General features: G+C 37.2%; 1 protein-coding gene across 1 annotated transcript; it reads left to right on the top strand.

The window, feature by feature from the left end:
* The first annotated feature begins 7,903 nt into the window (after positions 1-7,903).
* Positions 7,904-11,215, top strand: LOC132104172 (plasminogen activator inhibitor 1-like). Its single transcript, XM_059509444.1, has 9 exons — positions 7,904-8,057; positions 8,628-8,877; positions 9,100-9,324; positions 9,484-9,678; positions 9,774-9,972; positions 10,066-10,166; positions 10,297-10,383; positions 10,491-10,574; positions 10,697-11,215. Exons 2-9 carry the CDS (start codon positions 8,637-8,639, stop codon positions 10,741-10,743), a joined length of 1,179 nt encoding a protein of 392 aa, XP_059365427.1. The 5' UTR covers positions 7,904-8,057; positions 8,628-8,636; the 3' UTR covers positions 10,744-11,215.
* Positions 11,216-11,579: the final 364 nt, after the last annotated feature.

The raw sequence follows: 11,579 nt of genomic DNA, 5'->3' as shown, positions 1-11,579 counted from the left end.
TTGTCTGCATGAGTTGAGAGGCCTGCAGCTGCCTGACTTCCCTAACCAAGGCAATAAAGTAAAATTGATATGCATGTTGTAAGTTAAACAAAGAAATGTAAAATAGCATTGCACATTTGATTTTGATAAGTCTACAGTGTTGTAACTATTGCAATGAATTAAACACATGGCATGATTGTTTTTGTGACTGTGACTTTATTTCTCACAAATGCTAATTTATTACTCATTTAATTGAATAGAATTAAATGTTACTTGCACTTCATAATGACTTCATAATTTTGTTTTGTTATGTTTTGTCCCAATTCAAATGTTCTGTAAAATTATTTTATCAGCTATGCTACCATTCAAAGGTTTGGGGTCGGTATGGTTTTTAAAAGTTTTTTGAAAGATGCACTTATGCTCACAAAGGCTGCAGTGATTTGATCAAACATACAGTAACAGAAATATTTTGAAATATTATTATAATTTAAGCCCTGTAATATTTTTTCTATTGTAATATATGTTATAATGTTATTTATTCATGTTAGTGACAAAGCTAAATTTTCAGCAGTCTAATATACTGACTTGGTGCAGGGTAACAGGGCGAAGCAGGTTGCCAAGGTGGAGCCGACGGAGCAGAGGACCACCAGAGTGGAGCTAAAGACCACCATAGCAGAGCAGATGGGAACAAAGATCCCCACGGCAGAGCAGATTACCACCACAGCAGAGCAGATGGGACCGAAGATCCCCATGGTGGAGCAGAAGGAACAGAGGACCACTTCAGTGGAGCTGATGGTGCAGGGACAACCAAGGCAGATCAGGCAGGCTGGAACAGAGAGAACAGAGAGGTTAACAATGGCCTCTGTGGCCGTAACAGGACAGGCAGAGAGTTCACAGATGGCCTCTTTGGCCACGGATGGACAGGCAAAGAGCTCAAAGACTGGCTGAGAGTTCAGAGACGGCCTCCTTAGCCAGATTGGAAGCTAGCCTCAAACCCCTGGCGAACTGCCTGGGTGTCTTCAAGCGGTACGTTTACAATGACAGAGAACACTGGAGTGACATCTGTGACGGCTGAAGACTGTTGGCTTGTCATGTTCCTCCTCAAAAACACCCACAGTAAATGCAGAGCCACTCAGTTGGAGTGCCAGACTGAGTCCAGAAAACAGTTTGGATTGTGCAGTGGCATAATCGATTGCAGTGGCTCAACTAGGCCTCTTCAGAAAAATATAATGAGGCATATCTCATCCGCAGATGTTAAATGGACCAGTTAAAAAAATAATCACATAATAAGCACATAATCCTCAATAGACCGCTCACCTTGACAGAGACTAATTATTTTTTGCTGCTGGATTCATGGCTGGCCTGGATGCACTCATAAAGCTGCTGGATCCAGGTGTGGCTGAGTATTCTGTAACATAAGGAAGCATGACAACACAGAAGTGGATCCAAATGCAGGCTTTATTCAAAAGAGTGGCAGAGTAATCCACAGAACAGGCAAAGGTCAGGTCAGGCAGCAAACAATCATAAAAACCAGGTAAGCAGTCCAGGGTCAAAGAACAGTAAAGCAAGAAAACAAGGAATAGGGAACACTACAGGCTAGCAATACTCAGCAGTGTGAGTGTGTGTATCTTTTATAGTGTCATTGATGGAAACAGGTGTGAGTGTGATAATGAGTTCCTAGGCAGAGGTTATGGGAAATGTAGTCCGGGGTAGATTGGCAAGTGTCACGGATGGAGTGCCCTCTGGAGGAGTCAGGGGCATTCCAGCTGGAGATTGTGACACCTTTATTATTAATTATACATTCATTATTTCTTCACAACATTTCTGTTTATTAAAAAGTGTTTACTGTCACTTTTGGTTAGTTTAATTCATCCGTGTATAAAAGAATGCATTTATTTCCCAATTTTGTAACATTTGCAAAATATAAACTTGGAACTGTTTGTTTTTACAAAGTCCCAGTTATCAGAAATAGTTATAAAATTCTGAGATTTGAAGTCAAAATTCCAGAATGGAAAATTGCAAATGCAAAAGGAATTTTACCAGTTTTGTGTGATTTATTATTATTATTATTATTTTTAAATAGGAGAAGATTCTGATCACAGTTTGTTCTCTGACTGTAACCATAGCTTCCACTCATAGGCACTGCAGCCAAAACAAGTTAACACAAGTTTTGACTCTTAAGGCTTTCAACTCTCAGCCTCTGAATCATTTCATAAATTTGAAGACTAATTATTTTATATTTTCTTTTGCCCTTTAAGGCAGCTGTAGTCAGATGTTTATCTTTTGGTGCATTTGGGTTTGCCAGATATAATAGTTTTGCCACGTTATGCCTTCAGTTAATTATGCAACCTTGAACAAAATGCCTCTTGTTAGCAATCTATTTTAGTTGGCACCTACAGGAAAGCCCTGATATTTAATGTTACAATGATGTCTTAAACAGATAAACAATGTAATAAAATTTGTCAAATTAAACAAATTCAACTCTATTGGTTACAAAAAAAACATATTGGGGGAAATATTTTTTTATTAGTATATCAACCAAAAAACAAAACAACAACAAAAAAACATCATATAAAGGTTAGAAACTGATTTGCATTTCAGTGAGTGAAATAAGTATTTCATCCCCTTCCAACCACCTACAATCCCTGCTGGCACGAGACTAAAACCCACAGCCTTTGGGTTAGGAGTCCTAATAGCTAACCAATAGTCCACAACTTCCCCCATATGAGAACCTCCTTCCCTCAGCCAGAACACTGAAGATGGGTCATGGAAAGTCTTCAAGGATTACAGGGACCCAAAACATATCGCCAAGGCAACAAAGGAGTCGCTCAAGAAGAAGCGCATTAAGGTCGTGGAGTGGCCTAGCTAGTCTCCAGACCTCAACCCTATAGAAAATCTGTGGAGGGAACGGAAACTTCGAGTTGCCAAACAACAGCCAAAAAAACCTTAAATATTTAGAGAGAATCTGTAAAGAGGAGTGGATTAAAATATCTTCTGAGATGTGTGCAAACCTGATGACCAACTACAAAGAACATCATACCTCTGTGCTTGCCAACAAGGGTTTCATGTCATGTTTTGCATGGAGATCAAATACTTTTCACTCACTGAAATGCAAATCAGTTTCTAACCTTTATATAATGTGTTTTTTCCTGGATTTTTTGGTTTGTATTCTGTCTCTATACGTTAAAATAAACCTACCATAAAAATTACAGGCTCAAAGTTTTGTAAGCTTGTAAGTGGGCAAACTTACAAAATCAGCAGGAGGTCAAATAAATATTCCCCCCACTGTAAGTCTAAACTTCTTTGTGGCATTGAATTAAAGATGCTTGCTCAACATTTCTCAACTGAAAAACATTAAACATATCTAATTCACAGTCATTGTTTGGCCTTCAAATTCCACGCTTCCCATCAACAGTATCCATCACCTCTTCAGAAAAACACACAATTTCATGGAAATGTTAAAGAGTTCATGGCACTTGACAACTGGATGGTTCAGCTTTCTTGTTTACCCCCTGAAGCCCTTTGCTCACTCAAGTACAAGCCATTTTGGTAGCCTTGGATGTATAAATCTGTTGTGACACTTGGAGCTCAAGGGTGAGAAACGGGACATGTTTTTGTCTAATTCAATGCTCTCTCCTCATTGGTCATATCCTGTACCTTATCTATTTGGCAAGAGCTTTGTGGTCCAAATGTAGTCATCATTAGTCTCCATATTAATATATAACATCAACCTTTGTGAATCATAACAAATGAAACTTTAACATTTAAATAAAAAACATGACTTCAGCCTATAAACTGGAGTTGTTTAAAGGCTATTTCATAAGTAGTACCTTCTGAAAACTGAAACTGTTCTTTGAACATTTTCTTTCTGAATTAACTCTCATTTTCTTTGCAGAATATAAACCTATCATCAGTTGAGGCTGCAAATTATCACTTTCCTTGGTTGGTGATCCACGCAAGTGTCAGGGGTCAGGAATACCCCATGTCCCACTTACATAGCATTTTTTGTCACACACTCATCATTTCCCTTGCTATTTCCCTCAGCCTTTTCTTCTTACTCACCTCCTTATGAGCAAAAAAGGAGAATTCTAAAGAATTAGACTTTTTTCATGTTCAACCCCATCTGGCTTAAAACATCAAAGGAAAAACTTCACACATTGGATCTCGATAAACAAAATATTCAGGTTGAAAATCTTTACTTATATAAATTGTGTAATTTGTTGAGAATAATATGATGTGACAGTGGTCAATGAAAAGCCAAAATCATCAAACCAGGGCTGAATTCAAGCACAAAGTGCACACACTGGTTCTGCTGCTGGGTTGTTGCATTCCTACTGCCCTGTTCAGCTCTCCTTGTGTAATAAACAATCACCTGGTATATCCTTCATGCTCTTGAAACTTGATTTGGTTATATAATAAATAACCTTCTTAAGAACCGGGTTCTTTAAATGGGATCTGTGCTATTTGAAAAGAGAAAAACAAGATTCGTGCAAAGTAAAAGAGGCATGAGGTGACGTCCATGATTGATGATGAAGGCTATGAACATCCAGAAAGCATTTCACTTTTGTAATTTCACAATTTTGTATTCATTCATCAGCAGAATAAATTCCTTAAATCCAGAAAAATCCAGATAATTCACTTTGAAGAGCCTTAATCAGCATGGCTGGTATGGACACTGCATAAAAGTTCAGCAAATTTCAGATCAGTCAGAATGTAGTACAGATATAAATACATCAGCAGAATCTTGCTTACAGACATAGAGAGTAGATGTAGGTTCACATTTTGAATTGCATTTTCAGTTTATTCATTAGGTTCATATTTGGCCCTGTATCAAATAAACTACAGTACACTCTTCAACATGTCTGATACACTGATTTCATGTTTCTGAGGAAAGATGCACCAGTTTTACTTTCAAGATCTCCCTTTCTCAACACCAAGATACATTTGTTTTCCATTAAGTTCTCCTCAACCACATCTGGTGTCTTTCGCCTACTCCTAAGCTATTGTTTATTAGTTATTAGTCATAATGACCACAAAGAAAATATTTAAATATCTTCTGACTGTTTTTTTAAACTCCCTGACAATGCTGCAATTAAGAGTATGGGGTCGAATGTAAAGGTCGAGTGAGAACATCCCTTCCCGACCAACACGATACAGCATACTGCTGGATCATGATGGTGAGTCGTTTTTAAACAACACATTAAGACTGTTTCTCCAATTAGACTTAGATGTTGAAGGGGAAAAAAAAGAATTCAATTATTAAATGAGATCATTTCAAAGCTATAAAATGTATTTTAGTGATATTTTTAAACATTGCAAAATTTACAAGAAAAAACTAAACAAAAAACAAGAACATCCACATTAGGTCAGTTGAATTTTGCTTTCACAATAAGAGAGAAAAGATTTATGGAATTTAGACATGTTCGTGATGGATTTGTCATAGTGGATGTTAAAACCAAATGCAGGAAATATCATTACAGCTTGATTGAGAAACATAGAAACGATGTATTTAAAAAAAAATAAGGAGAACACATAATGAAACCCATGAATGATTTTCACACAAATGTATATGTGCTAATAAAGGTGCTACAACAACAACAACAACAACATAAAATGGAAATAATGTATTATTCTGTGGGTGAATATTGTTTTTACTTTCAAGCTATTTTTTCTTCTTTTCTCAAACTTTTCTTAATGATTGACTGTGGTTACAGTGAAACTTAGATGCTCTGGAAACTAAAATCTCATGCTCATTCCAGTGGGAAATGGAGTTGGCGTAACTTCTGAGTGCTGTGAGTCCAATTTTCCATTCAAAAGTTTACTGGAGGAGAGGCTCAGTTGACATGACAACATGACACAATTAATATGAGGGAGTTAAAAGTAAAATGTTACTGTACCAGATAAGTATTTTGTCTGTTAGGGTACTAATAAAATAATCCATGATATAGCAGAATTTTTATATTCAATTCAATTTTCAATTCAAGTTTATTTGTATAGCACTTTTTACAATACAAATCATTACAAAGCAACTTTACAGAAAATTATGTTTCTACAATATTTAGTAATAGCTTATAAGTGGTGACGGTCAGTTTGTGCACGTATGACAGGATTTTTCAGAAACATTTATACAAGACGTAGTCAGCCAGACGATGAACACTATTAATATTATTAATAATTAATAATTATTATATGATGCAGTCACACTTGTAGCAATATTTGTTAGTTATGTTTGTTGATTCAGGGTTAGCATCATCTGGGGTCCTCTGAGAGTCGGCATCATCTCTTCTCAGATGTTCTGGATCCAGACTGGAGCTTGTGTAAATCCTAGTTACCACGGGATGTAAATCCCGTGGCAAAACATAGAAACAAAGAGACTTATATAGGCCATTATGTTAGAGGGAATGAAGTCTAAATTCTTAAGACACCTATGTGTTAAGGTGATGATACACAAGGCTCCTTTTTGAGTAATGTTGCTGGTCAATGTTGCCTTTAAAGGGGCAGCCAGGTATAATACAGGGCCCACAATCAATCTAAAGTATCCAGATAGAAATGTGTTACCCATTCTCAGTGGGAAAGTGCCCAAGCAACATCGCTCAAAAAAGTTGCCCCTTGTATCACCACCATAAGTGTGTATATATGACAGAAGTCGAGAGAGAGGAGATATAATAGTACATTTAACAATGTATTTAACTGTTTGGAACTTGCATGCAAGAATTGAAAACAAAGACATAAAGAACTTCTGTGAACTTAATTATAGCATGACATAATGTTTGTATTCAGAGTATACAATCTTTATGACCTGTGGATTTTCATTTCGACACATCATTATTGTCTGGTTCTTTAAAGCTCTTATAGTTGCTAAGATATTGTATTTCAGTAAAACAGTTGGTAAGTGCTTTAACATTCCTCACGAGAAGTAACTGGCTTGTGTGTGTTTTCCCTGTTATATAGACCTGCTTCTCTGCAGACTTTCTTTAAACATTCAGTTTGTGTCATATTCTCTGAGGACACTGGTCTTGATAATAAAGCTCAAATCAGGGATCATTAGACATGACTTCAAACAATTCAAAGTTTTCCATGTCTCCTGTCCTTCTGTTCCTAGACGCCTAAATATTCATTATACTCCGAGAATGTGGCCTTCCTCGTGAGCATGTTTGAAGGAATGTGCTTATAGTAGACCAAATATGGTCATGTGATGTGTCATCTCTCCCAAAGGTGAGTCAGTGTTACTTCAGCCTAATGTTCTTAATTATTTCAGATGAAGAACCTATTTTTACAGTTATTGTGGTTGCTGAATAGAGTGATAAGGGTATGAATTATGTCAGCTTTTATATTTTGGTGTTAAAACATCCAGTCCTGACACTGCATAGATTTTAAAACATCCAGTCCTGTCAGTGGCCTTATTAAAATTGATTAGGTGTGCTTGCTAAAACTAGTTTTGTTCTTGAGTGATTGTTTTTTGTAATTAATTGGCGTTTCAATATTATGAAGTGAATTACAAAGTGTGTGTGTGTGTGTGTGTGTGTGGGCTATATATATATATATATATATATATATATATATATATATATATGTGTGTGTGTGTGTGTGTGTGTGTGTGTGTGTGTGTGTGCGCGCGCGCGCGCTGTATAAATATGTACTGATGGTAAAGTCGACAAATGATAATTACATAATAACATTCATTAATATACTGATTTAAAGGAAGATGCGAGAGTTTCTTTAAACAAAGAAACTTCAAATACTTTATGCTGCCAAAATTGGCAATGAGTAGACTAAACGTTGCTATGACTTGGCCTGTGAAAAAAGGAGAGACAGACAAGGAAAGAGACTGGGTGAAAAAAGTGTTTATGTTTGTCTGTGTGAAAAAGGGTAGAGGGTGATGAAAAGGCAGACAGTGGTGACGTCAGTACTTCCGCTAGTTTGTGTGCGCGTCTGAAGGGGAGGTCTCAAGTCCTTTAAATAGCGACAGATCTACTCACAACACACATTTAGGGCAGTCTAAGGCTTGCGCTGCACTGAAGATCACAGTACCCAGCTAAATCTACAAAGGATCTCTTCAAAATTAAAGCATCTTCCAGGTAATTGTATATTCTTGTTTTGCATCATACCGCAAATGGACTCAAAACTTATATAACCGATGTGGAGCTTTTTAAAGTTGTAAACTTATGGTCGTATTTAGCTCAAGTTAATGATTGCTTGTTCTGTTAGATTTTTGCCATAAGTTTTGAACTGAACGGCATTGGCAGAACTGAATAAGAAAATTTAATTGGTAATAGATATATGACAAGTTGTTTACCCAGACATTATACACAGAATAAAGTTATGAATCTTAAAACTGAGATACGTGTTTATAGACAAAGGTTCTTAGATGCTGTATTATTCTGTGAGGCATGAGTCAAAATAGAAATGGCATGCTATTGGGTTTGAATGGTGGGTGTTGTGTCTTGCACATGAGGGAGAATTTTAAGAAGCAGCTTGTTCTCTTTTCGGAGGAGGGGCAAACATTTATAGGTCTCAATGGTTTTGCCAAGTGAAGACACCTGTATTGTGTCAAAGAAAAAAAAAACCTAATGGAGCCTTTTCTTTTTCATAAAATCTGTACTATTTACAATTGACTGCTGACACTTCTTCTAACTTGTCTTCCTCAGTTATTCAGAATGCAGAGCCTGAGTGTACTGCTGATCTTTACCCTTTGTGGGTCAAGCTTGTGCAACCTTATGCAGGAGAAACAGACAGATTTTGGGCTGCAGGTGTTCTCCGAAGCCATCCAAACTGCTCCGGACAGAAATCTGGTTCTCTCTCCCTATGGCATCTCTTCAGTGCTAGGCATGGCTCAGTTGGGTGCTTATGGCAGTACTCTTCAAATGCTCACCGCCAAGATGGGCTACTCACTGCAAGGTAGATGAATGAGAGCTGTTGATGTAATTCTATTATGTTCCGGAATAGCTTAGAAAAATTACATAATTCAGAATAGATCATTTTAATAAAGCATATACATGTAGAAAATAGGCCTTTGTGTATCATTTATATCTTGCATTCTTATGTTTAACTCCTATTTTCCATTCCTAATGCAATGTGTAAAGATTGTTGTTTTTCTAATTCACTATTTCTCTTTGATAGCACGAGGAATGCCAAAACTACAGAGGCTTCTTCAGAGAGATCTGGCCAGTGAAGACTGGGTAGAAGTGGCCAGCGGTGTCATGGTTGACAAGAAGATAATCCTAGAAAAGATTTTTAGGCGCAGCCTGACCAAAGCCTTCCAGAGTGTCCCTCACCAAATAAACTTCAGCCAACCAGAGATGGCCCGGCAGTTGATTAACTCCTGGACATCTGACCACACTGGTGGTAAGTAATTTAAAGTACCTTCTATTTTGATTACATTGCCTCTGATGTTCCTCATTTGTACATCATTATTAATAAAAATGCCTGCTAAATGGTTACATGTAAGCTCACACACCATACGCATTTACAAGACGATTAACTGATTTATGTTTCATTTCTTAGGAATGATTACAGACTTCCTCCCCTCTGGGGTGTTGAGCGAACTGACACGGTTGGTCCTGTTGAATGCCATCCACTTCCATGGGGTCTGGAAGACACCGTTTGACCCTAAACTTACCAGGGAACAGCTATTCCACAGGGTCAACGGCAGTGCTGTATCCGTTCCTATGATGACTATGACTTCAAAATTCAACTGTGGTGAGTGTCAACGATTTGTTTAAATGATATGTTTAAAACCGTTAAGAAAATAAAGAAATTTGTAATGGTTATTTATAACATTTTTCTCCATCTAGGTGAGTTTGTGACTGAAGATGGTGTGGACTACGATGTCATTGAGGTGCCTTATGAGGGGGAGTCACTAAGTATGCTTCTGGTGATGCCATTTGAGAGGGATGTGCCTCTTTTGGCCTTGAAGACAGAGCTGAGAAGCAGCAAGATTGACCAATGGAGAAAACAGATGAGAAAGATTAACAAACAACTTGCTATTCCAAGGTGACGCATCTATTTTTGTAGGATTTTTATATTGTGATGAACATATTAAAATACGATGCCTAATGTATGTATTATAATATGATGATATCTCAGGTTCTCCATGGATACAGAAATTGATCTGAAGTCCACACTGAGCAAGATGGGTCTTGGAGACCTCTTCAGCCAGAGCAAAGCTGATTTCTCTCGCATTACCAGTGAGTATGGGAAATGACCAGATTTAATTTTTGGCAATGATGTAGGTGTTGTGTTAAAGAATAAATGGTAATGGATTCTCTTCTTGATAAAGCTAATAAAGTTGTTTTCTCTCTCCTTTTGTCCAATTAGCTGAGGAACTTTTATGTGTATCCAAGGTCCTTCAGAGAGTAAAACTTGAGGTGAATGAAGAAGGAACTAAAGGCTCATCTGCCACAGGTATAGACGCCAAATTGCAATACACTGCAACAGTTTAATTGCATTAACTGTCATCATAGTGAAAACAAAATGCATATTCACTTTATTTTTTTTCTGTGATTCCACAGCGGCTGTGATCTACTCTCGCATGGCTGTTGAGGAGATCACACTGGATAGACCCTTCTATTTCCTCATTCAGCACAAACCCACCGGTCAGTTGTTCTTTCATTTCTATTCCTTTAACTTGTTACATTTAATTTTGCTTACTTTATTTGGATATGTGTAAGTGGAGTTGTTGGTTGTCTCCCTTAATATTCCCTGTTTAAATTCACAGGTGCGTTGTTGTTTAGCGGTCAAGTAAACCAGCCTCAGGAAAACTAACAGAGCTCAGTTGTGCCTGAAGTAACCACATGAACCGAAGGACCAAAGAAACTGCCAACAAGTCTGCACACAACATACTACTGAAGTCAGGAGATGCTTGGAGTTCTATTTTAAATTTGAAACTTTAAGCAACAACATATAATTGTTTATTCAGCATGTGTCCTGCTATGGGGGAGGAAAGCTATATATAATATAAAAAGAAAGCATTACTGTTTGAAACATATGGCTGAAACAATCAGGGACATTTGATGAACAAATTTTCTAGGCTCTGCAGACAGTGGTTCTACATGCACTAATTTGAAGAGTGAATTCATTTGTATGCTTTGTTTCATCTGTTTAATATGCTTTTTTTTAAGTTGTATTTTACAGTAGCCTATTTATATTAATTTATTGTCGAATGTTATATTTTCTTGAAGACGGTTTATTAAAATTGCTTTATTTTATAATAAAAGCGACCATACGCACACATGAATTAGTTTTACGTTCTTTATTAAATTAGTACTTTGAAGCTGGCGACATCTTGTGTTCAAAGTTTGGCCAAAAAAAGTGAAATATATTGCAACACTTATTGGATAAATGGATTGTGCTACTGGACTAATACCCTTTCAGATAAATGCACGCGTAGCGCTAGCTGGCAGTATAAATGGCATTGTGATTTAATTTGCCATGATGATTGTCGCAATGAATGACCGAAACTGAGCAGCACGAATCTGGGTTTTACGGTTTTACTACAACACGAAAATATTGAAGTCTGTTACCCACCCTATCTCTGTTACCATGGAAACCTGAATCAGCCCCCTGTTTTGTCATGGCAACAACATCTGAACATCTTACCC

Source organism: Carassius carassius, chromosome 2 (assembly GCF_963082965.1).
Source record: "Carassius carassius chromosome 2, fCarCar2.1, whole genome shotgun sequence".
In the NCBI taxonomy this organism is placed as follows: domain Eukaryota; kingdom Metazoa; phylum Chordata; class Actinopteri; order Cypriniformes; family Cyprinidae; genus Carassius; species Carassius carassius.
This window is presented reverse-complemented; position numbering and strand designations above follow the sequence as displayed.